A 25532-nucleotide genomic window follows, 5' to 3' on the forward strand; every position below is an offset into this window, starting at 1 on the left:
ATCTAGGGACCCTGTTCTCTGTGTCTAGGATATCTTGCGCATAGCCCCCTGCCTTCTCTGAAAAATGAGGCGCAGTCCAGAAATTAAATAAAACCGGAAAAATAGATTTAGAAATTGATTTTGAGTATAAAAATAATTGTAAAACTTGGGTAATTCATAGAAAATTCATATTAATCCCAAATTAATCCGTTCCAATTCCTATAATTTTGTAATATTATTGTCTATCATCTAGTACCACTGTTTTGACATGAAAACAATAATAAAATTGATCTCCTAATTAATCTCATATCAAATACATAAAACCTTAGGAAATTCGTATCTCCTCCGTTTTAACTCCGATTTGATCCGTTCAAGTTGCGTTAGTCTCGTAGCAACGTGTAGATTATTATTATTCAGTTTGTACTTATGTTTGGTGTGATGTTAATTTTGTCTATACCATGTTTGTTTGTATTGCAACGACTAGCGCGTGGACACGTGTCATCTGAAAAGCAAATTGGTACCTGGAATCTCAAGTGCCAGGCAAGTTGTGCCCTTGACCACTTTTTACCCAATAATGTTCTTTAATATCATTTATCCATGCATAGGTTAATTTTGATGGGACCCAATAGGTTACCCTAGATTGTTTATCTCATTACCTTGTTTACCCCTGAATCACTTGGGTAGTCTGCTATTGCTTTACATGGTTTTGGGATAATCATTTATTACATCTATGTTCCAATTCTTTTTGTTATTCTATTTATGTTCATATTGAGATCATTAATGTTAATTGGAACATAGAGCTTAACTTGAGAACCACGTGCCACCACAAGGGTTTAATGGGACGCCCTTGGCTGATTAATTAGGAAAGCTAGTGGAAGACTACCTTACCCGAAAGGGGCAAGGGCAGTAGGGGAGTGGTCAGTGTAGGGAGGTCCCTGGTTGATTTTGCTGCGATGGCGGTCAGCCAGGAACCTTGCATTGGAACTTCCTATAAACTGTAGCGGGTTTTTGGAAGCTAGTGGAACTTTGTAAAGGCCTCGTAGTGTTGCCCTGCCGCGCTTCCTAGGTAGAGGTGTATGGGATTCGCGACCCCTTGGCAGATGGGTAGCATGACTTGTGGGTAAAGGGTACAACCTCTGCAGAGTGTAAAACTGGTATACTAGCCGAGCTCACGGTCATGAGCAGCTCAGGACTCTCTGATGTTTAAATTATGGAACTTAAATTCAATTTTGTCATTTGCATATGCATGGGTTTATTATTAATTTTGTTCTATTATTTATTAAGGTTTGGTATTTACTTACATCTAGTAATTGCTAATAAAAGTTTGACCAACATTAAAAGCAATGCTCAGCTTTAACCATTCTCTTTGATAAGCCTTACACTCCATGAGCTCCCACCTTTGGTGAGTTCATGTCACATTATTCCCCACAACTTGTTGAGTGATGATCATGTGTGAGCTCACCCTTGCTGTCTCACACCCCCCACACAGGAGAAGAGCAGGTGGTTCAGGAGGAGCCACAAGGCGAGGAGTATGATCTGATCTAGGTGGCGTTTCTCAGTTGACATTGGCGCCAACGATCCTTAGTTCGTTTCATATTTATCATTTTATTTTGTAATAAGTCTTCCGCTATGTAATAAATACTCTGATGTTTTGTGACATTTATCTCTATACACTCTGTTATTATATATGTTGTCTTCTTGGCGCATGTATGAGATGCACCTGGCTTTGTCCCTTAAAGTCGGGTGTGACAGAAGTGGTATCAGAGGAAATGTCGACTGTAGGGCGAAACCTAGATAGAAATGGACAAAACCCTTACCTGCTTATCTTATTCTGATTCATTCTATACTTACCTTACTCGGATTCTCTCTATACTTATCTTGATCATGTCTCACCTTCTACTGTTCTCCTCTGATTATTTTTATCTTTTCTACTTCAAGACAAGATGGATTTCACACTTTGGAATCCTATAACTATGAACTTTTTCAGAGATAGGGAACCTAAGACGAAATTAAAACTATTTTCTCTATTAAAAAAATGTTGGTTGATTGTTCTGATGATCAATGCCTGATTTGCTTCTTTGATTGATTGAAACATTATAGTTGGGCATCTTAGCATGTACCACCATAAGGTAATGTATTAGCTTTAGTAGGTAACACACTAATCTACTTAGCCAATAAATCCCCCGCAGTAACATTTCTCGTAATTACATGCCTTGTCTACAATCCTTCCTTTCTTACCCTATGTTTCTAATCTAGATGGCTACCCCTATACTGTTAGAAGAGAGCAGTATAGACGTGATCCTTGGTATGTCATGGTTAAGAAAGACAAAAGCAGTATATATACTGTGCTAAGTGAACCGTAGAATTCACCAGTTCCAAAGGATAAAGTTTTGAAGTTGAAATTGTAGTAACTGCCACCATCAGACTAGTGGCATTCCTAGTAGATGAGAAGTTGGTGGGTGACAACATCCGTGCAGTTAGGGATTTTCCGGATGTCTTTCTAGAGGAGTTATTAGGGATGCCACCAGATATGGAAGTTGAGTTTGTTATTGATCTCTTACCTAGAACCGCCCCTATTTCTAAACGGCCATATAGGATGTCCGTAGAGGAGTTGAAGGAACTTAAGAAGCAGTTAACTGAGTTACAAGATGCTGGGTACATTCGTCCGAGTTCCTCACCTTGGGGAGCACCGATTCTGTTTGTACAGAAGAAGGATGGATCACAAAGGATGTGTGTGGATTATAGATCCCTTAATGATGTTACCGTGAAGAACAAGTATCCGTTGCCCCGTATTGAGGATTTGTTTGATCAAATGAGAGGAGCAAGAGTATTTTCGAAGATTGATCTCCGATCGGGTTACCATCAGATGAGGATTAGACCATCGGATATTCCCAAGACAACATTCTCAACTCGATATGGATTATATGAGTTCACAGTTATGTCGTTTGGATTGACCAATGCCCCAGCTTATTTTATGAACTTGATGAATAAGGTGTTTATGGAGTATTTGGACAGATTCGTCGTGGTATGCATCGACGATATTCTTATCTATTCTAAGAGTGATAGTGATCATGAGGAACATCTGAGATTGGTGCTACAGAAGCTACGAGATAACCAGCTATATGCCAAGTTTAGCAAGTGCGAGTTTTGGATTGGCGAGGTGCCATTTCTTGGTCATATTATTTCTAATGGAGGAATATCAGTGGATCCTGCTAAAGTTAAGGAGATAATGGAGTGGAGAGTATCCACTACAGTTACCGAGATTCAGAGTTTCTTGGGACTAGCAGGATATTATCGGAGATTTATTGAAGGATTTTCTGAGATTGCTAAACCTATGACTTCACTTTTGGAGAAAGGAAGAGAATTTAAGTGGGATGAGAAGTGTCAAGATAGCTTTGATCAATTGAAGAAGAGATTGATGTCACCACCAGTATTGGTTATGCCAGACCTGCAGAAAGGATTTGATATCTATTGCGATGCATGTGGCCAAGGCTTAGGATGTGTGCTCATGCAAGAAGGACATGTGATCGCCTATGCTTCTCGTCAGTTGCGGAAACATGAATTGAACTACCCCACTCATGACTTGGAATTAGCAGCCGTTGTGCATGCGCTTAAGATTTGGAGACATTATATCATGGGGACCAAGTGCCAAGTACATACGGATCATAAGAGTTTGAAGTATATATTCACTCAGAAGGATCTCAACCTTAGGCAACGCCGTTGGTTGGAGCTTATTAAGGATTATGATTTGGAGATTCACTATCACCCGGGCAAGGCGAATTTGGTTGCAGATGCCTTGAGTCGCAAGGAGCATGTTCATTCAGTTATTGTTGCCCAGCTACCCGATGAGATTGTTGAGGATTTCAGGAGACTTAACCTGGGGATAGTTGCTCATACTGAAGGAGTTACTATTGATGTAGAACCTACTTTGGAGCAAGAGATCCGCAAAGGACAAATTGGTGATGCTAAGATACAAGAGATTAAGGATCTGATTACTGAAGGTCGAGGTCCGAAATTCACGGAAGATGAGCAAGACACTGTATGGTTCAAGGACAGGATGTGCGTTCCTGATATTGAAAGCCTTCGAGAGACTATTTTAAAGGAGGCCCATGACTCGGATTGTTCTATTCATCCCAGGAGTACCAAGATGTATCAGGATTTGAAGCAGAGATACTGGTGGTACGGATTGAAGAGAGATGTGGCTGCGCATGTGGCTATGTGCGATGTGCGTCAAAGAGTTAAGGCTGAACACCAGAGGCCAGCTGGACTACTGCATCCACTGAAGATACCCGAGTGGAAATGGGAAGAGATTGGTATGGATTTTATTACTGGATTGCCTCGCACCCAGAAAGGATATGATGCTATATGGGTGATTGTGGATAGATTGACTAAAGTGGCTCACTTTATTCCTGTCAAGACTACTTATAAAGGTTCTCAGCTAGCAGAGTTATATATGGCTCGGATTGTGTGTTTACATGGAGTACCAAAGAAGATCGTGTCTGATCGAGGTTCGCAGTTTACCTCAAGATTTTGGAGAAGCTTTCATGAGAACATGAGTACAAAGTTGAATTTTAGTACGGCTTATCACCCTCAGACTGATGGACAGACTGAAAGGACTAATCAAGTATTGGAAGATATGTTGAGAGCTTGTGCCCTTCAGCATGGAGGAAGTTGGGATAAAAGTCTACCATATGCTGAGTTCTCATATAATAATAGTTATCAGGCCAGTCTGAAGATGTCACCTTTTGAAGCTTTATATGGGAGGAAGTGCAGGACTCCTTTGTATTGGGATCAGACTCGAGAGAGACAGTTCTTTGGGCCTGAATTGATTCAAGAAGCAGAAGAACAAGTTCGTATAATCCGAGAGAATTTGAGGGTGGCTCAAACCAGGCAAAAGAGCTATGCTGATAATAGGAGAAGGCCACTGGAATTTGAAGAAGGAGATTATGTGTATCTCAAGGTGTCACCACTTCGTGGAATGAGGAGATTCAAAGTTAAGGGCAAATTGTCCCCTCGCTATATTGGACCATTCTTGATTTTTAGGCGAGTTGGGGAGATAGCATACCAACTTGAGTTACCGAATAGTCTATCGGATGTGCATAATGTGTTCCATGTATCTCAACTGAAGAAATGTCTCCGTGTCCCTGAGGAAAAGTTACCGATGGAAGAGCTCAGTGTTCAGGGTGATTTGACTTACACGGAGTACCCGATCAAGATTCTTGACACATTGACTCGAGTTACAAGAAATAAGGTGATAAAGATGTGTAAAGTGCAATGGAGTCACCATGGCGAAGATGAAGCAACGTGAGAGAGAAGAAGAGCTTCGCATAGATTTTCCCCATCCTTTTCCTAGATCTTCTTAAATCTCGAACTCCTCTACGCAGCCCAACTCTCTCAACCGTGCGCCAGTCACCGCCAGGCGGGACCCACTGCCCAGTTCTTCTCACCACGGGCGTTGGGTTGCTCTCAATGTCGCGTGGGCCACTGCCCCTCTCTCCGTGTCCACCAGCACGTTCGACCACAGACATGCGGGGCCCGCTTGACGGCCACCTGTGCGCGCATTCGCATCCCTTATTACCTCTGTCTCTGTCAGCCGGGCCCCATGCGTCACACTCTGCGTCCGAGTTGTCTTCTCCGATAAAATCGCGCCGGTGCAAACGGACCTCCGAGCATCAGGGCATGGCCGAATCCTTGGGGACCGTTTCCTCCGATCCGCATATAATCGGACGCTAGCCCTCTCACCCCGCCAACGCAGTCGTCTTCTTATTCTCGACCGCGGTAACAACGTCGCTGGGTCCTGGGTGCCTCACCACTGTTCGTGGAGACTTTCCAGTGCCACCGTCGCCATGGGCTGCTCCCCGCCGTGAAACTCGCGGGTCGCCGTGGGCTCCTTCTTCCCCGCCCCACTCCGAATCGTGTCCCATCGACTGCGTAGGGTCATCGAATCGTGGCACCATGGCGGGCATAGCTGGGACTGCGCACCGAAGAAGAATGCCGCCGCCGTGGATTCACAACCTGGATGTCGCTCCGGTCTCGGCTTGCGGTTGGGAACCTTCGTCAGGGTGCTCTGGTGCTCGTGGTTTCCTCGGCGGGCGCGATTGGTGTCTAGATCCCTGCGAATTTCTCGCCAGAGTCCAACTCCGCAGTGGAGCCGCAGCTCACCGTGGACAGCTCCCCTGGCGCCATCTCTGTCTTGGGTAAGCCCCTTCTAAGTTCGCCTCACCCTCCTTTATGCGTGGTCGTGATCAATTTGTAAATTGGGGCACCAAAGGGGGGCAAATCCGCGTGCTCCGGCGAGCTCCTCCGCCGTGCAGCACTAGAGCGCCGCCGCCCTGGTGGTCGAAATAGGGGAGCAGGCCAGCAACCGTTGATCAAATGCTGTAGGGCTAGGATTAGATCTAGGGGAAAGTTGGCCCCCAACCATTGATCGTGCAGGGGATGGTCTAGATCGAGTCTTGGTGTACCCCTTCGAGCCATTAAATCAGAACCGTGAATCCCGGATCCGATAGCCTGGGTTACTCGCGGGGTTGATGGATGTCGAATCTAATCGTGGTCGTCGGGCTTTGATCCGACGGCTGAGACGAAAGCATACCCCTTCGCCTGAACCAGTTTTCAAATGAGCCCCTCGACTACTTAGGAATCAACCCGCCATCTAGGGACCCTGTTCTCTGTGTCTAGGATATCTTGCGCATAGCCCCCTGCCTTCTCTGAAAAATGAGGCGCAGTCCAGAAATTAAATAAAACCGGAAAAATAGATTTAGAAATTGATTTTGAGTATAAAAATAATTGTAAAACTTGGGTAATTCATAGAAAATTCATATTAATCCCAAATTAATCCGTTCCAATTCCTATAATTTTGTAATATTATTGTCTATCATCTAGTACCACTGTTTTGACATGAAAACAATAATAAAATTGATCTCCTAATTAATCTCATATCAAATACATAAAACCTTAGGAAATTCGTATCTCCTCCGTTTTAACTCCGATTTGATCCGTTCAAGTTGTGTTAGTCTCGTAGCAACGTGTAGATTATTATTATTCAGTTTGTACTTATGTTTGGTGTGATGTTAATTTTGTCTATACCATGTTTGTTTGTATTGCAACGACTAGCGCGTGGACACGTGTCATCTGAAAAGCAAATTGGTACCTGGAATCTCAAGTGCCAGGCAAGTTGTGCCCTTGACCACTTTTTACCCAATAATGTTCTTTAATATCATTTATCCATGCATAGGTTAATTTTGATGGGACCCAATAGGTTACCCTAGATTGTTTATCTCATTACCTTGTTTACCCCTGAATCACTTGGGTAGTCTGCTATTGCTTTACATGGTTTTGGGATAATCATTTATTACATCTATGTTCCAATTCTTTTTGTTATTCTGTTTATGTTCATATTGAGATCATTAATGTTAATTGGAACGTAGAGCTTAACTTGAGAACCACGTGCCACCACAAGGGTTTAATGGGACGCCCTTGGCTGATTAATTAGGAAAGCTAGTGGAAGACTACCTTACCCGAAAGGGGCAAGGGCAGTAGGGGAGTGGTCAGTGTAGGGAGGTCCCTGGTTGATTTTGCTGCGATGGCGGTCAGCCAGGAACCCTGCATTGGAACTTCCTATAAACTGTAGCGGGTTTTTGGAAGCTAGTGGAACTTTGTAAAGGCCTCGTAGTGTTGCCCTGCCGCGCTTCCTAGGTAGAGGTGTATGGGATTCGCGACCCCTTGGCAGATGGGTAGCATGACTTGTGGGTAAAGGGTACAACCTCTGCAGAGTGTAAAACTGGTATACTAGCCGAGCTCACGGTCATGAGCAGCTCAGGACTCTCTGATGTTTAAATTATGGAACTTAAATTCAATTTTGTCATTTGCATATGCATGGGTTTATTATTAATTTTGTTCTATTATTTATTAAGGTTTGGTATTTACTTACATCTAGTAATTGCTAATAAAAGTTTGACCAACATTAAAAGCAATGCTCAGCTTTAACCATTCTCTTTGATAAGCCTTACACTCCATGAGCTCCCACCTTTGGTGAGTTCATGTCACATTATTCCCCACAACTTGTTGAGTGATGATCATGTGTGAGCTCACCCTTGCTGTCTCACACCCCCCCACACAGGAGAAGAGCAGGTGGTTCAGGAGGAGCCACAAGGCGAGGAGTATGATCTGATCTAGGTGGCGTTTCTCAGTTGACATTGGCGCCAACGATCCTTAGTTCGTTTCATATTTATCATTTTATTTTGTAATAAGTCTTCCGCTATGTAATAAATACTCTGATGTTTTGTGACATTTATCTCTATACACTCTGTTATTATATATGTTGTCTTCTTGGCGCATGTATGAGATGCACCTGGCTTTGTCCCTTAAAGTCGGGTGTGACAGTACCGAGACAGATTTCTGCAGTTGTCTCGTTATGCTCCTGAAGATGTCAATACTGACGCCAAGCGACAGTACCGTTTTCTGAGAGGCTTGGTTGACCCTCTGCAGTATCAACTGATGAATCACACCTTCCCAACATTCCAGCACCTGATTGACAGAGCAATCATGACAGAAAGGAAGCGTAAGGAGATGGAGGATCGTAAGCGCAAGATCAGTGGACCCTAGCCTGGAAGCAGCAGTCGTCCTCGTTTCTCAAGCAATCAACCTCAGCAGTTCAGGCAGAACCAGCGTCCACCTCAGCAGCATCAGCAGTTCCAAAGGCAGTATCCTCAGCATCAGTATCAGAACCGTCAGAGCAATCAGTCAGGAGGTCAGTTTCAAAGGCAGAATCAGCAGGCACCTCGTCTTCCTGCCCTAGCAAACCAGCAGAACAGTCAGGCAGCACCAGCTCAGGTTGGAAACAGAGCATGTTTCCACTGTGGAGAGCAAGGCCACTGGGTGATGCAATGTCCGAAGAAGGCAGCCCAGCAGCAGTCAGGCCCCAATGCCCCAGCAAAGCAGAATGTGCCTCAGCCTGGAGCAGGCAATCGCTCTCAGCCGCGCTATAATCATGGAAGGCTGAACCACTTGGAAGCTGAAGCAGTTCAGGAGACCCCCGGCATGATAGTAGGTATGTTCCCAGTCGACTCCCATATTGCAGAAGTGTTATTTGATACTGGAGCAACACATTCTTTCATTACTGCATCATGGGTAGAAGCACATAACCTTCCAATTACTACCATGTCAACCCCCATTCAAATCGACTCAGCCGGTGGTAGAGTTCGAGCCGATAGCATTTGTTTGAATATAAGTGTGGAAATAAGGGGGATAGCGTTTCCCGCCAACCTTATAGTAATGGGTACTCAGGGAATAGATGTCATCCTAGGGATGAATTGGCTAGATAAGTATCAGGCAGTTATCAGTTGTGATAAAAGGACAATCAAGATGGTGTCCCCACTAGGAGAGGAAGTGGTGACCGAGTTAGTCCCGCCTGAGCCAAAGAAAGGAAGTTGTTATCAGATGGCTGTCGATAGCAGTAAAGCAGACCCAATCAAGAGTATCAAGGTTGTGTCCGAGTTCCCAGATGTGTTTCCAAAGGACTTACCGGGTATGCCACCAGAGCGGAAAGTTGAGTTTGCTATAGAGCTTCTTCCTGGAACCGCCCCTATCTTTAAGAGAGCTTACAGAATATCTGGACCAGAGTTGGATGAACTTAAGAAGCAAATTGATGAGTTGTCAGAGAAAGGTTACATCCGGCCAAGCACCTCGCCTTGGGCCGCCCCTGTCCTATTTGTGGAGAAGAAAGATGGCACCAAGAGGATGTGTATCGATTATCGAGCTTTGAATGAGGTCACGATCAAGAACAAGTATCCTTTGCCCAGAATAGAAGATCTGTTCGACCAGTTGAGAGGAGCCAGTGTGTTCTCCAAGATTGATCTGAGGTCAGGTTATCATCAGCTCAGGATCCGACCTTCGGACATTCCGAAGACGGCATTCATTTCCAAGTATGGTTTGTATGAGTTCACAGTGATGTCTTTTGGTTTGACCAATGCGCCGGCATTCTTCATGAACTTGATGAATAGTGTATTCATGGATTACCTTGATAAGTTTGTGGTGGTATTCATTGATGACATTCTGGTTTATTCTCAAAGCGAAGAAGAGCATGCAGATCATTTGAGGATGGTATTGCAGAGATTGCGAGAGCACCAGTTGTATGCAAAGTTGAGCAAGTGTGAGTTCTAGATCAGTGAGGTCCTGTTCTTGGGTCACATAATCAATAAAGAAGGATTGGCTGTGGATCCGAAGAAAGTGGCAGACATTCTGAACTGGAAAGCGCCAATAGATGCTAGAGGAATCAAGAGTTTCATCGGAATGGCCGGATATTATCGGCGATTCATTGAAGGGTTTTCGAAGATTGCGAAACCAATGACAGCGTTGCTAGGCAACAAAGTTGAGTTCAAGTGGACCCAGAAATGCCAAGAGGCCTTTGAAGCGCTGAAAGAGAAGTTGACTACAGCGTCTGTCCTAGTCTTGCCTGATGTGCACAAGCCCTTCTCAGTGTATTGTGATGCTTGTTACACAGGTTTGGGATGTGTGTTGATGCAAGAGGGAAGAGTTGTGGCTTACTCGTCCCGACAGCTGAAGGTTCATGAGAAGAATTACCCAATCCATGATCTAGAGTTGGCAGCAGTGGTTCATGCACTCAAGTCATGGAGGCACTATTTGTACGGACAGAAATGCGATGTTTACACAGACCACAAGAGTCTGAAGTACATATTCACTCAGTCAGAGTTGAATATGAGGCAACGAAGATGGTTAGAGTTGATCAAAGATTATGAGTTGGAGATTCATTACCATCCAGGCAAAGCAAACGTAGTGGCAGATGCTTTGAGCAGAAAGAGTCAAGTCAATCTGATGGTCGCTCGTCCGATGCCTTATGAGTTGGCCAAGGAGTTTGACAGGTTGAGTCTCGGATTTCTGAACAATTCGCGAGGAGTTACAGTTGAGTTGGAACCTACCTTGGAGCGCGAAATCAAAGAAGCGCAGAAGAATGATGAGAAGATCAGTGAGATTCGGCGACTGATTCTAGATGGCAAAGGCAAAGAGTTTCGAAAGGATGCAGAAGGCGTGATATGGTTCAAAGACCGCTTGTGTGTTCCCAATGTCCAGTCTATTCGGGAGTTGATTCTTAAGGAAGCTCATGAGACAGCTTATTCGATTCACCCTGGCAGTGAGAAGATGTATCAGGATCTGAAGAAGAAATTCTGGTGGTACGGAATGAAGAGGGAAATCGCAGAGCATGTGGCTATGTGCGATAGTTGCCGAAGAATTAAGGCAGAACACCAGAGACCTGCTGGATTGTTGCAACCGTTGCAGATCCCTCAGTGGAAATGGGATGAAATCGGTATGGATTTCATAGTCGGATTGCCTCGCACTCGAGCCGGCTACGATTCCATTTGGGTAGTAGTGGACCGCTTGACCAAGTCAGCCCACTTCATACCTGTCAAGACCAACTATAGCAGTGCAGTATTGGCAGAGTTGTATATGTCTCAGATCGTTTGTCTTCATGGTGTGCCAAAGAAGATAGTGTCAGACAGAGGAACGCAGTTCACCTCTCATTTCTGGCAGCAGTTGCATGAAGCCTTGGGCACGCATCTGAATTTCAGTTCAGCTTATCATCCGCAGACAGATGGCCAGGCCGAAAGGACCAATCAAATTCTTGAAGATATGTTGAGAGCCTGTGCGTTGCAAGATCAGTCCGGATGGGATAAGAGATTGCCTTATGCAGAGTTTTCCTATAACAACAGTTACCAGGCCAGTTTGAAGATGTCACCATTTCAGGCGCTCTATGGAAGGAGTTGTAGAACTCCGTTGCAATGGGATCAGCCTGGAGAAAAGCAAGTGTTTGGGCCAGACATTTTGCTTGAAGCCGAAGAGAACATCAAGATGGTCCGAGAGAATCTGAAGATAGCGCAATCGAGACAGCGAAGCTATGCAGACACAAGAAGAAGAGAGCTGAGTTTCGAAGTCGGAGACTTTGTCTATCTGAAAGTGTCACCGATCAGAGGAGTCAGAAGGTTCGGAGTGAAAGGCAAGCTAGCACCCCGCTACATCGGTCCGTATCAGATTCTTGCAAGACGTGGAGAAGTGGCCTATCAGCTCAGTTTGCCCGAGAATTTGTCAGCTGTGCATGATGTCTTTCATGTGTCTCAGTTGAAGAAGTGCTTGCGTGTGCCGGAAGAGCAGTTGTCAGTGGAAGGTCTTGAAGTCCAGGAGGACTTCACCTACGTTGAGAAGCCAGTGCAAATCCTTGAGGTTGCAGACAGAGTCACCCAAAGGAAGACCATCAGAATGTGCAAAGTCAGATGGTATCACCACTCTGAGGAAGAAGCAACCTGAGAGCGTGAAGATGATCTGATGGCTAAATACCCTGAGCTCTTTGCTAGCCAACCCTGAATCTCGAGGGCAAGATTCTTTTAAGGGGGATAGGTTTGTAACGCCCTGAATTTGGGGGTAGAATTTTTTTCTTCTTTTCTCTCACCAAATTCGGGCGTTACTCTCTTTTCTCTTTCCCCGTTTGCTCTTTCTTCCCAACTTCAAACCAGTATAGCGGCAGGTGTCCGTATCATGTATAAACCAAAACCTAAGTGTCATGGGTGTTGCATCATGCCGAAGCACATTTCTTTGTCTGATGTTGAATGTTCGTCTCGTTCCGTTCCGGATTTCGGTTCGCGATTTAATTCCGTTTAGTGGTCCGCGCTCGTCGTGGGTTTTCGATACGCGAAGTGGCCCGGCCCAGCCCAACCTAGTCCAGCCCAGCCCAGCCGGCCCGGCCCGCCCCGGCCTGCGCGCCCCTGGCGCCCAAAACCCCCCATGCGCCCCCCCTCCTCTCTCTCTCTCTCTCATTTGGATCTCCCGCGCAACAACCTCTCCTCTCCCTCTTCCACCTCTCTCTCCCCGTGGTGCCCTAGGATTTGGAGACGGCAATCACCGAATTTTGGACCCCGAGGTGAGCTCCCCTCCCCTTCTTCTCTCTCTCTCCCTCTCCCTCCTCTTCTCCCCCGCGCGCGCGCCCTCCCTCTTCCCCCTGCCCGCGCCCGACCCCGTCTCTGCCCGGCGCGGCGGCGCTCGGCCCGCCCGCTCGGCCCTCCCCGCGGCGGCGCCCCTGCCCGCCCGCTCGGCTCCCCGCCCGGCCTCCCTCCCCGGCGGCGCTCGGCGTCCGTCCCCGGCCTCCCCCCCCCCCCCCCCCGCTCGACCCCGCCCCTCTCCCTTCCCCCGGCGCCCGCCCCTCCCCCTTCCCCGCGGCGCCCGCCCCTCCCCCTTCCCCGCGGCGGCGCTCCCCGCCCCTGCTCGCCCGCGCGGCGGCGCCCGCCCCCCTCCCCGGCGCGGCGGCGCCCGCCCCCTGCCCCTCCCCGCGGCGGCAATCTCGCCCGCCCCTGCTCGCCCGCGGCGGCGCCCGCTCGCCCCTGCCCGCCCAGTGGCGCTCCCCGCCCCTCCCCCGCGCGCGGTGGCGATCCCGCCACCCAGCTCGGCCGCCATGGCCGGCTCGGCCGCCCCCGCGCCCTGCCCCATGCCCGCCCGGCTCGGCCGCCCCCATGGCCGCCCGGCCTCGGCCGCCCTTGGCCGGTTCAACCGCCCCAGCCCCGGCCCGGTCGCCCTGCCCCCGTCCCGGCCTCGCCCGACCGTGTCCCCGCTCGCCCGCGCTCGCGGTGATTATTCGTTAATTAGCGTGTTGCGTCGCGCGCTTCGCCGCGCGACGGATTTGTCTAAAATTCAGATTCTATCCTGTGTTGCATCGTGCGCTTCGTCGCGCGACGATCCGTTTTGTTTCAGGTTGTTTAAGGTGTAACGCCGCGTGTGTATTCACGCGACGTTCCACTTTGGACTCAGTTTAGTCGACGTATGCCGTCGTGCGCTTCGTCGCGCGACGCTTAGCGTCTCCTCGTAACTAAAGCGAAGTGTCTCGTTGCGTGCTCAGTCGTGCGACGAGTCGTTAACTTTTTAATTTTAGAGAGCTTCGTCGCGCGTCCCGCCGCGCGACCATCCTTTTATTTATCTCCACCTGCTTATAACAATTAGACATGAAACATGACTTTACTTTACGCTAAACATAGTGTCTACATTAAATTTCCTTCTATTAAGCGAGTAGTTAATTTATAATCATGTAACGTGATCGTTTCTCGACTGTCTTTTCCTCTTTCTCTCTTAACCGTACTCGCGAGCCCGCGTGGAACGTCTGTTTACTTATTGCATTCTATTGTATGGTGTACTGTTCTTTGGTATTAAATATGTGGATGTGTGTATGTTTGCGCTCGCATAGAGAACGATCCGGTTGAAGAGCCCGAGGAACTCGCAGGAGAAGCCCCTGAGCAGCAGTCGTTTGGTGGAGGCAAGTGTCCCTTGACCTATCTCTGTCCTATTCATTATTTAATTCACCTCCCGCTTTACACATTTATGCCTAAGGATTGACTAGCTTTTGTTATCCATGTCCTTGTTCACCTATTTGGGTTGGATTATTACTGTTTAGCTTTATGCTATTGCTTAACTCTAATCAATGAACATGATGAGATTATCTATGATACGCTGTTTTCCCCTCTCTTATTATGATGTTGTACTTGTGGTCATCAAGGGGGCTCGAGCGGTTTCTCGAGTGCCTCTCCGTAAGGACCTGTTCTATGGATGACCGCCCGGGAAAACAGTGCAACCATGAGGGTAGAATGGGATGCCCTTAGCTGAATAATTAGAGGATCCGGGGTGTAGTTCACTTAGCCGTCGTGCCGTCAATGGGGCTCGGTGTATGCGGCTCGCTCTGCCAAGTTTGGGTTCGCCCCTTGGGGAGGAGTGCGGTGCATTTAGGAAACCTAACGGGTGGCTACAGTCCCGGGGAATCTTTGTAAAGGCTACGTAGTGATGCCCTGCTGGGTCACCTTGGTAGTGATCAATGGAGAGTCATGATCTCCGGGCAGAATGGGAATCACGGCTTGTGGGTAAAGTGCACAACCTCTGCAGAGTGTTTGAAAACTGATATATCAGCCGTGCTCGCGGTTATGAGCGGCCAAGGGAGCTCCAGTGATTAGTGGTACTTGATCAGAGATACTTTGGTACAGGTGGTTATGAGATCGATGGTTTTGGTTATGACTATGATGCTGGTAAGTGGTACTCTTTCCGTTTGGAAAGGAGTACGTTCGGGTTAATAACTTGGGTTAATGCTAAAACTTGGCTTTCTACTAGTAAGTAATAATCTGACCAACTAAAAGCAACTGCTTGACTTATCCCCACATAAAGCTAGTCCACTACAGCCAAACAGGATACTTGCTGAGTATGTTGATGTGTACTCACCCTTGCTCTACACACCAAACCCCCCCATCCCCAGGTTGTCAGCATTGCAACCACTGCTCAGGCGAAGACGAAGCTGTGGAAGGAGACTTCCAGAAGTTCCAAGATTACGACGAGTTCTAGGTGTGGGTTAGCGGCAACCCCCAGTCGGCTGCCTGTGAAGGCCGCGGTTATCTACGTTTCTTTTCCGCACTTTGATTTATTGTAAGGACTATATGGACGTCTCGGACGTATGATGTAATCGACTATTTCCCTTATTAATACTATTTTGAGCACTGTGTGATGATGTCCATATTATGTAACTGCTGTGTACGTGAATAACTGATCCTGGCACGTACATGGTTCGCATTCGGTTTGCCTTCTAAAACCGGGTGTGACACTCCATGTCTCTGATTTCTTGGTCTAGCTCATCCTCTGGCGGTGTCGGGCTGACAGCCTTCCTCTTCTGGCTTCGGGCCTCCCGAAGGGAGAGAGTCTCCTGATTGGGGTCTAGCGGTTGCAGAGCTGCAGCCCCAGTTGCTGAAGCTTTCTTCGGCGCCATAGCGAAGGTTTATGATCGCCGAAGGTGTTCAAAACTCAAAGAGTGGAAGTGAGTTCACCGGAGGTGGGCGCCAATGTTGGGGACTTGTTCTCAAATGCTATGAATTAAGAACAAGGCAACACAAGAAATGTTAAACGTTAAAGTCCTTCGTCCTTCGAAGCATTATTTCCCTTAGGACATAATGATTTTCGGACGAAGGTTATGAAGGACATACCTTCATAAATTCAACATATAATAATGAAGAAGGAATCATATGAAACACAAAAGATAGCATAAACCATTATGTATTATTATCAACTCATTTCTGTATTATTATTATAGAAAAGTAGAAATAATACCAAATTACAAATGTACCTTCGGCTTGAAAGAAGGCGAAAGTACAAGCGTGACGCAAAAGCAAATGCCAAGTCAGCGTGAGCAGTACGGGGGTACTGTTCACCTATTTATAGGCACGGGACACAGCCCATATAAAATTACATCCATGCCCTTTACATTTGGTAGTAATTCTATAGTAATCCACCGAGGTCTGAATAGCCTTTTCATCTTTAAGTCGGTTTCCTTTTCTGCTACCACGCCGAAGCTTTCCTGCTCACATCTTCGGCGCTGTATCAACCTTCGTATTATTTGGGCTTCTCCTACTGTGATATCGACTCGAGTCCGAAGATACCTTTTCACACATTATACTCCAGAAACACTGTTAAATCTTGTTTTTGAGGACCTTCGGAAGCCGAAGGCCCCCAACAATAAGTACAAACTAAATAATACTAATCTACGCGTTGCTACGAGATCGCGGGATCGAGAACTACTAAGATCGGAGTTACGGTTAAGGAGTTATGATTTTATAGAGGATTTATGTGATTAAAATATTAAACTATATTATAAATTGGTTAATATAAATCATATGAGAGGTTATTCTATAAATAATTATCTCAATTTTAATCTAAGTTATGAATTGACCATAGATCATATTTTAATAGATAATGATGAGCACATTAACAAGACTAACCAACATAAGTTAAATAAAGACCTAATTATAAAATAATGAGACATAGTATAATAAATATAGTTATTGCATAGCAAATATTTATACGAGACTAACGCAACTTGAACGGATCAAATCGGAGTTATAGATTTTAAGTTATGAATTTCTAAAGATTTTTATGTGTTTTGAACAAGATTAAATAGGATATCAATTTTTAATGTGACTTACATGTCAAAACAGTGGTACTAAATGATGAACAATAATATTACAAAATTATAGGAACTGGAATGGACTAAAAAGGATTTAATATGAATTTTCTATGATTTATACAAGTTTCTACCATTATTTTTTATTAAAAATGAATTTAGAATGAATTTAAATGATTTTATTTGCTGTCTGGACTGCGCCACAAATTCCAGAGACAACAGGGGTTAACCTACAAACATTCCCGTGACTCAGAAACAACCTGCGCAAGACTACGCGTTATTTCTAGTAATTTCCAGGGGCTCTTTAACAAATTGTGCACGGCCAAGGGATACGGTTAGAGCTGAGCCGTCCGATCCAAAATCCACGATCGCGATTAGATTGCCAAGAACTGAACCGGTAAACCCTAGATCTAATCTACACCGTTCAGCACGATCCGACGATCAGGATTCTGAACAACGGAGATCGCCCCTCCATTGCCGATCTGACGGTCGCGAAGCCATCTATTCGAACGGTACGCCCGGCTCGATCTGAGCCATTAGCGGCTGGATCAACGGCAGTCGCGGTGTCTTCCACCCCGATGATGCCTAGGCACCGTCGCCCACTGGACACAGCAGTGAAGTCTGGCGAGCACGCTCGGAAGTGCGCCCCCATAGTACACCCCCGTATGTAAACTGGCCCAAAACGAAGAGGAGTAGCGGGTGAACATGATAGGAACTTTCCTACCGGTGCTAAGGGCAGTAGAGGTGTCGCTCCACGGCAAAGGGCGGATCCGCGGCAACACGAGATTCCGGTGAGAAATTCCCAGTGCAACGCATGCCAATCGAGTCTAGTGAGGTCACGAGCACCAACCTGGTGACGAGATGAAGCTCCTAGACCCGATGCCGGGACCCCAAAGCTGGTGTACGAACGTGTCCCCCGTGGCGGCCTCCCCTCTCTATCCTTCTCTCCTCCGATGTTTCTTTGTTCAATTGGGCGCTCGGTTCTCCGGTGCTGAGTTAGGATGGGGAAGGTAGGGGTAGCGACGTGTATTTATACACCGGAGTGTAGCTAACTTGCGCGATTACCGGGAGTTCGTTGGGGAGGAGTTCTCGGCGCACGCACGGGTTTGTTACGGATAATTCCGTTTCCTGGGCATGCGACGCGGAGAAGACGGGTCTGACACTAGGGCCCCACGCGCCAGCGTAACCTGAGAGCGCGCGCAATACCAACCCGATGGGCCCACGTGACAGCGACTGAACTGTGTGTGTGCGGAGAAGAAAAGTATTCGGCTGACTAGCGGGACGTGGGCCGGCCAGCGGCGGGATTTAGGGAAAAGGGATGGGCTGCGCGGTGAAGACCCGGCCCAAGGCGCTCGTAAATCCTTTCTTTTTTTATTTTACCTTTTTTTCCAAATTTGAAGCATTTGAACCATATTCAAATCCTTGATTTGAATTTCAGACTCCAAGTATCAAAATCATTACTACTATGAATATGACCACTGCTATTTTTAATATTATTAGTTATTATTTTTCTTGTTATTTATTTATGGAGAAATAAATGATTTCCTTTAAATTTCCATCCTTTTCTTTTTTGTTCCACTTTTATTTTCAAATTCTAATTTTTAAACTCAAACTTGTTTCGCAAATTTGAATACGAATACAAGAATTTCATTATAAGGTGCACATTTATGTATTTATTTATTTTGTTATTCGACTAATATAATCCTATTAATTGAACTTGTTAAACATAAAGGGATCAATTAATTTCCTTAGGTTTCATAATCCCAAAGCATTATCATATACATATATTTATTCATTATTTTTATTTTTTTATACAAGTTTTGGGCCTTACAAATCCTACCCCCTTAACAGAAATCTCGTCCTCGAGATTTGTAAGGAAAAGGGTGTATAACCATATTATCTCAAAACATATGCACAAACAAAATCTCAGCATGATGCACAATTTATTAGCAGCACATGGGGTCAAATATACCTTATTAGTCCTCCCAACATAGTATCGTATCAACTACTGACTAAAGTAACAATTAGGTCTTACAAGTAGTAGTAACAGATATATATATGTTTATCTGGCTTGGTGGAGCTGGTGGTTAGGAAAGCATGGGTGTATATATGTTTGTCCACTTTATTATGTAGGATAGAAGATACCTTTAAAGCATAGATTGGTTTGGGCAAGAAAGGATAGGGTAAGGAAATACTCCATCCAAGATTGTGGATCTTGATTCCTTTGAAGATCTGGCTTGAATCTTATCCTTCCTTGATTTGATGAGGTCGATCGCCTTCAATCTTCGTTCTCGAAGTTGTTATCCGAATTTGGGACATGTAGTGAAGGCAGATTTTTAGGTAAACAAAATAGGTTAATAGGTGGTTATGAGTTAAATAAGTTTAAGCAAAGTCTGTCTCGTTGTTTTGCTTTTAGATTGGTTGGATAAGTTATGTAACCTATTATATCGGTCAAGTTGGGTGTTATCATCAAGGATAATGGGTATTGGTGTTACCATAACTAGGGACATAGTTGAGATAGGTGTGGGTACCTGGGCTAGGTAGATTGAACAGAGTTTTTTTTACTTGTAAGATAAATGGGTTGGGCAACCTATAATATAGGCTAGGTCGTGGTTTCATGGACGAGTTGGTCCAAGACACCAATTTAGGTTTAAAACCCATTTATAGGAATGTGGTTTAATTAATACTTGTAACATAGATTAGACCATATTAGATTAGGTAGAGCTGCCAGGGTACAATATATATTATTAGGATATGTTAGAATCTTTTGAGATAAGATGGATTCTATGGTGTAGGTAGGTAAGAATTTCTGTTTAAATCAAAACAGAGGAGTTATGCAACCCTCGAATGGTTGAGGTAGTTGCATAAGGCCAGGTTGTTGTATGTGGTCTAGTCTAAATTGGAATCTTAGTCCAACTTGGATTAAAACATATTTATAAGAGTAGAATTCAATCTTATTTTACCAGTATTATCTAACATGTTTGTCCATTAGGTTAGATCTGATCAAATTATATGGGATCAGAATTAAATTGGTGTAATCAGATAAGATCTACTTAATTTATTTTGGAATAGACCATGTTTGTTACACTATTATGAGATAAGCAAAGTGGTGGGGATAAGTATTGTTGGGGACTTGTTCTCAAATGCTATGAATTAAGAACAAGGCAACACAAAAATGTTAAAGGTTAAGGCCCTTCGTCCTTCGAAGCATTATTTCCCTTAGGATATAATGATTTTCAGACGAAGGTCATGAAGGACATACCTTCATCATTGCAGTATACATTAATCTCTACAACTATTAAGACCCAAATGTAGACTGCCCCCGCCCGCTACCACACGGCTCCCGCGTGAAACGCCCGCAGCGCACACTACGCGAATCCCGCCGCGAAACGCTCGCCTGCCTACGCCGCGAATCCTGCCGCTACCGCACGCCCGCCCCGCGAGAACCGCCTCCGCAACACCCTTCCCCAAACCCATTCTCCCCACGCGCGGCGCCTCCGCAACAGCAACCGCCGCGCCCGAGCCCAAACCCAAACCCAACCATGGCGTGCATGCCGGCTGTGTCTGCCCCCTCCGTCCTCGCGCCGGCCCCGGCGTCGACCCGCACCCACCACTACTAGAAAACCCCCCTTGTAGCTATGCTTTTTTGGACAATAGGCACGCTTTAATTCGTCTCTATATGAATGTACGCACGCTTTCCAAAAACGTGTCAGAAGCGTCTTCGTATGGACCGTATCAGACTTTGTAGAAACGATTATCGTAAGCGTATATATTAGATGAATAGACGTTTCATAGACACGTTAGATGCATGTTTAGACACATTGATACGCTTTTATAGATGCGCATATAACATGTGTCTATTATTGTTGTTACGTCATATAGTAACGTTTTATTATGTGTGAAAAAATATAGATACGATATTATAGATACATTCATAATTCATGTGTATTACTATAGTCACGTTTTATAGTGACGCTTTATTGCGCATTAAGGAGTATAGAGACGATATAGTAGGTGACACGAATGATGACATGGCAGGTGATGTGGATAGGTGACATGGCAGGTGATGTGGAAAAATGACGTGGCAGGTGATGTGGAAAGGTGACGTGTCAGCTGAACTGGCGAGTGACACATTTTATAGTAATGCCAAAACGCGTGTTAACAAAAGTAGAAACAATAATATAGCCACGTTTGTATTGTGTGCCTACGCATATCAATACGTTATATAGTAACGTCAAAGTGTGTATTAAGACCTGTAGAAACGATTCTGTACATACATCTATATTTGTTTGTAATAATATAGACACGTTATACTGTAACACTTTATTACGTGCCAAAAAAAGATGTTTTCATTTATACATTTATATATATAAATGTGCATCGAGATGAATGTTAAAAAAATCAAATTATAAACCCTCAATAATATTGCTTTTGGCCTTGGCAAAATATCAAGAAGCTAACTAACTCGATTGCAAACATGTTCAGTAACTGCCAATTGTGTTCACAAAGAAGCAAAGCCAAAGTGGCAATATCATACAAATATCACTTAAAAATTTTAGTAACTACTAGAATCTAACTGATTCACTTTGCAATTATACTAGGCTTCCCATCTAGCTTTGTCCACGCCATCTAGCTTTGTCCACGTGCTGCAGGTACCAACTTGTTGCGGGTACAAGATGAGCTTCTAGCTTGCTTCACCTATGAAACATGTGTTAGATCAATAACTCAAGTTGTTATGGGGACACATGTACTATTTCAAATAAAAAAGAAACTTACATGTGTAATTGGCCAAGGAATAACATAGCCAATAGCATCAATTAGTGTACGAATCTGATTAGATGGTCTAGGTACCTCCTCATATATAATATTGCCAAGTTCAATATTTTCAAGGCCTTCAACAAGAACCCCACAATATTCTGGTCCAAGCTTTGCTCCTAATATTTCTCTTTGGCTATCTGTAGTCACTAACTTCCCTTTGGCCACAACTCTGCCTTTGTTTATCAGTGAAATAAGGTAGACTTGCTTTTGTCTCTACAAATTACAAAACATGAACATATGATCTTTTGGTAAAAACAACGTCATAATTGGAAAGAAATAAGGCAAATAAAACCACATACTGATTCTGATATGCCCATGCTGGCAGCTTGAACCCTTCGAGTTCTCTATAATAAACATCAAATCATAGCATCACTTAATCAAATTATGCTTTATATTTTAATTGAAACAATAATACAATTAGCTTAGACATACCATGTTGTGCAATATAGGATCACTTGGCAAATCTTTGACTACATTGCCATCAAGTTGTGCCTCCTACAGGTATAGTTTCACTCAATTATTATAGAAAAAGAAAATTATAAATATTAGATTTTAACAGGGAATGTAGACGAATAGGAACCAATTACTGAACCCTAGAGTTGCAAAAGAAAGCTAATCCTTCCAAAAGCTAGCAGACCAGTTCTGAACATCTTATAACAGTAGAGTTGCTTTAGGATTCTAGATGATTCAGCACACGTTAGTATATATGAGAATTCAGCATCTAACTTGAAAATAGTTCTAACTTTACAGGCACTACATGGAGCCCTTAATTAATGTATCACATATTCTACCTGCGGATTGCCTTTTGTAGGCTAGCCTTTGTGTAAGGGGAAAGGAAATGCTCTACAAGTACTGTGAAAAATGGGGTTGTTGAGAGGAGGAACCAGTCTGTGGTTGAAATGGCCAGGTGCCTGCTGAAATCGATGAGAGTTCCATCAATATTTTGGGGTGAGGCAGTGAGAACTGCAGTGTATATCCTCAACAGATCACCCACAAAAGCTCTGAACAAAAAGACTCCCTATGAAGCTTGGCATGGAAAAAAGCCCAAAGTGAGTCACCTGAGAATCTTTGGTTGTGTAGCACATGTGAAGCGTGTTGGTCCTGGAATAAATAAGCTTGCTGACAGATCCAGCAAAATGGTATTTATTGGCTATGAGTCAGGAACTAAAGGATACAGGTTCTTTGATCCAGCCACAAATAAGCTGGTAGTTAGCAGAGATGTGGTATTTGAAGAAGGGAAACCTTGGGACTGGGACAGTTCAAAGTGCAGCACAAATCAACAAGAGAATGACACTTTTATTGTTCACTATGATCTAACTGACCAAAACATGGCAACAGCTGTCTTCAAGCAACAGATGATGAAAAGGTTCAATATGTGTGATCTAGGCCTATTGAGTTACTACCTAGGCTTACAAGTAAAGCAGAAACCAGGGGAGATCACTATCTGTCAGAGTGCATACGCTGAAAAGATACTGGAGAATTGTGGTATGCAGGGTTGTAATCCTGTGGATACACCAATGGAGCAGCACCTAAAATTGTTACCTGGGAAACCTGAGCTGATTCTAGATGCAACAAAATACAGAAGTCTTGTTGGTAGTTTGAGGTACTTGGTTAACACAAGACCTGATCTTGCCTTCTCAGTAGGAATGGTGAGTAGATTTATGGAAACACCAAATGCTGAGCACTGGACAGCCATCAAGCGAATTATCAGGTTTGTTGCAGGAACCATCCAATATGGCTGCAAATATTCAAAGGGAGCAGATGCAGCATTAGTTGGCTACTCAGACAGTGACCATGCAGGTGATCTTGAGAGAAGAAAGAGCACAAGTGGGATTGTATTTTTCTTGGGCAACAATGTCATCACGTGGTGTTCACAGAAGCAAAGAGTGGTGTCACTGTCAAATTTGGCCTGTCAGCACCTGTGTGTTTGCTGTCAAATACCGAACACAAGTCATGGCAGTGGCATGCTAGATTTGGTCACCTAAATTTCAGAGCTCTACATGATCTTAGTAGCAAAAAAATGGTTGATGGCATGCAAACTGTGAAAAAGGCTGAGCAGGTATGTGATGGTTGTGTTCTTGGGAAACAGCATAGGAAACCTTTTCCAACTGTGTCAAGTTTCAGAGCTGAGAAAGGGTTAGAACTGGTTCATGCAGATTTGTGTGGTCAGATTACTCCTAAAAGTATAGGTGGTGCCTCATTTTTTATTTTAGTAGTAGATGACCATAGTAGATATATGTGGGTCGAGATGCTTAATACTAAAGATCAAGCACTAGACTGTTTCAAAAAAATCAAGCAAAGGGCAGAAGTTGAACTGGGTGGTAGTCTGAAGGCATTGAGAACAGACAGAGGGGGAGAATTCACATCAAACCTGTTTTCAGTGTTCTGCAGTCAGTTTGGAATCAAACACTACACCACAACTCCATATTCCCCTCAGCAAAATGGGGTTGTTGAGAGGAGGAACCAAGTGTTGGTCATCTAAAAGTCTTTGGATGTGTAGCACATGCAAAGCTAGCTGGTCCTGGTTTGAATAAGTTAGCTGACAGATCAAGAAGGATGATGTTCATTGGCTATGAATCAGGTTCAAAAGGCTATAGATTTTTTGATCCTGTCACAAATAAACTGGTTGTTAGCAGAGATGTTGTTTTCGAAGAAAACACACCATGGGACTGGGAGAGTTTAGTGCTTAACACAGGTGATAAGGTGACTGAAACATTTGTTGTAGACCATCAGTTCTGTGACCAAACTCCGACAATATCAACTGAAAGCAATATTGAAGCATCCTCTGAACCAACTGCTGAAGGGGATCTCTCAGCAAGCCAGGGGAGTGCAGTGGGACATGATGCAGTTCCCAGCTCACCACACACTCCATTGACAAGTACATCTCAGACTACAGGTATGGTGTCTCCTCCTGTACAGAGTCCTCAATTTTCAGAAGGAGTACCATTGAGGTACAGAACACTAGCGAATTTGTTTGACTCAACTGAAGAAATCCAAGATTTCGAGTACAGTGGGCTGTGCATGTTGGCTGCCGATGAACCAAAAAATTTTGAGCAAGCTATTGAACAAGACTGCTGGAGGAATGCCATGGAAGAAGAGATAAAGTCAATTCATCAGAATGAGACCTGGGAAGTTACAGAACTGCCAAAAGATCACAAGGCTATTGGTCTAAAGTGGGTGTTCAAGGTAAAAAGGGATGCAACCGGAAAGGTGGTAAAATACAAAGCCAGGCTAGTGGCAAAAGGGTATGCACAAATCCATGGAGTTGATTATGATGAGGTTTTTGCTCCTGCTGCAAGGCTGGAGACAGTGAGGTTACTCCTGGCTTTGGCAGCTCAAGGTGAGTGGGAGGTACACCACATGGATGTTAAGTCTGCATTTTTAAATGGAGATCTTACTGAAGAAGTGTATGTGCATCAGCCACCAGGGTTTACTGATCCCAGTTCTCCCAAGAAAGTACTAAAACTGAACAAGGCATTGTATGGTCTGAAGCAGGCACCTAGAGCCTGGAATGCTAGACTTGACAAAGAGCTAGTAAAACTTGGGTTCAGAAGAAGTAGAGAAGAACATGCTGTCTACAAAAGGGGAAAGGATGTCACTTTATTACTGATAGGAGTATATGTGGATGATCTTATCATTTGTGGGCCAGACAAAAGGGAGATACACATCTTCAAACAGCAGATGATGAAGAGTTTCAGTATGAGTGATCTTGGGTTGCTGAGCTATTACCTTGGCATTGAAGTTAAACAGA

General features: G+C 44.6%; 1 protein-coding gene across 1 annotated transcript; it reads right to left on the minus strand.

Moving 5' to 3' along the window:
* Positions 1-21441: 21441 nt before the first annotated feature.
* Positions 21442-22297, minus strand: LOC103635170 (uncharacterized). The gene is made up of 4 exons (XM_020542658.3): positions 22214-22297; positions 22081-22125; positions 21740-21994; positions 21442-21661 (listed from the first exon to the last, which is right to left on the minus strand). Exons 1-4 carry the CDS (start codon positions 22214-22216, stop codon positions 21593-21595), a joined length of 372 nt encoding a protein of 123 aa, XP_020398247.1. The 5' UTR covers positions 22217-22297; the 3' UTR covers positions 21442-21592.
* Between the last annotated feature and the right edge of the window lie 3235 nt (positions 22298-25532).

Source organism: Zea mays, chromosome 8, assembly GCF_902167145.1.
Source record: "Zea mays cultivar B73 chromosome 8, Zm-B73-REFERENCE-NAM-5.0, whole genome shotgun sequence".
NCBI classification, from domain to species: domain Eukaryota; kingdom Viridiplantae; phylum Streptophyta; class Magnoliopsida; order Poales; family Poaceae; genus Zea; species Zea mays.

Coding starts and splice junctions, on each gene's coding strand:
- LOC103635170 (XM_020542658.3), bottom strand. Junction 21,995..22,080: donor GCATGGGCATATCAGAATCA/GTATGTGGTTTT, acceptor TGTAATTTGTAG/AGACAAAAGCAAGTCTACCT. Junction 21,662..21,739: donor TTCCTTGGCCAATTACACAT/GTAAGTTTCTTT, acceptor CATGTTTCATAG/GTGAAGCAAGCTAGAAGCTC.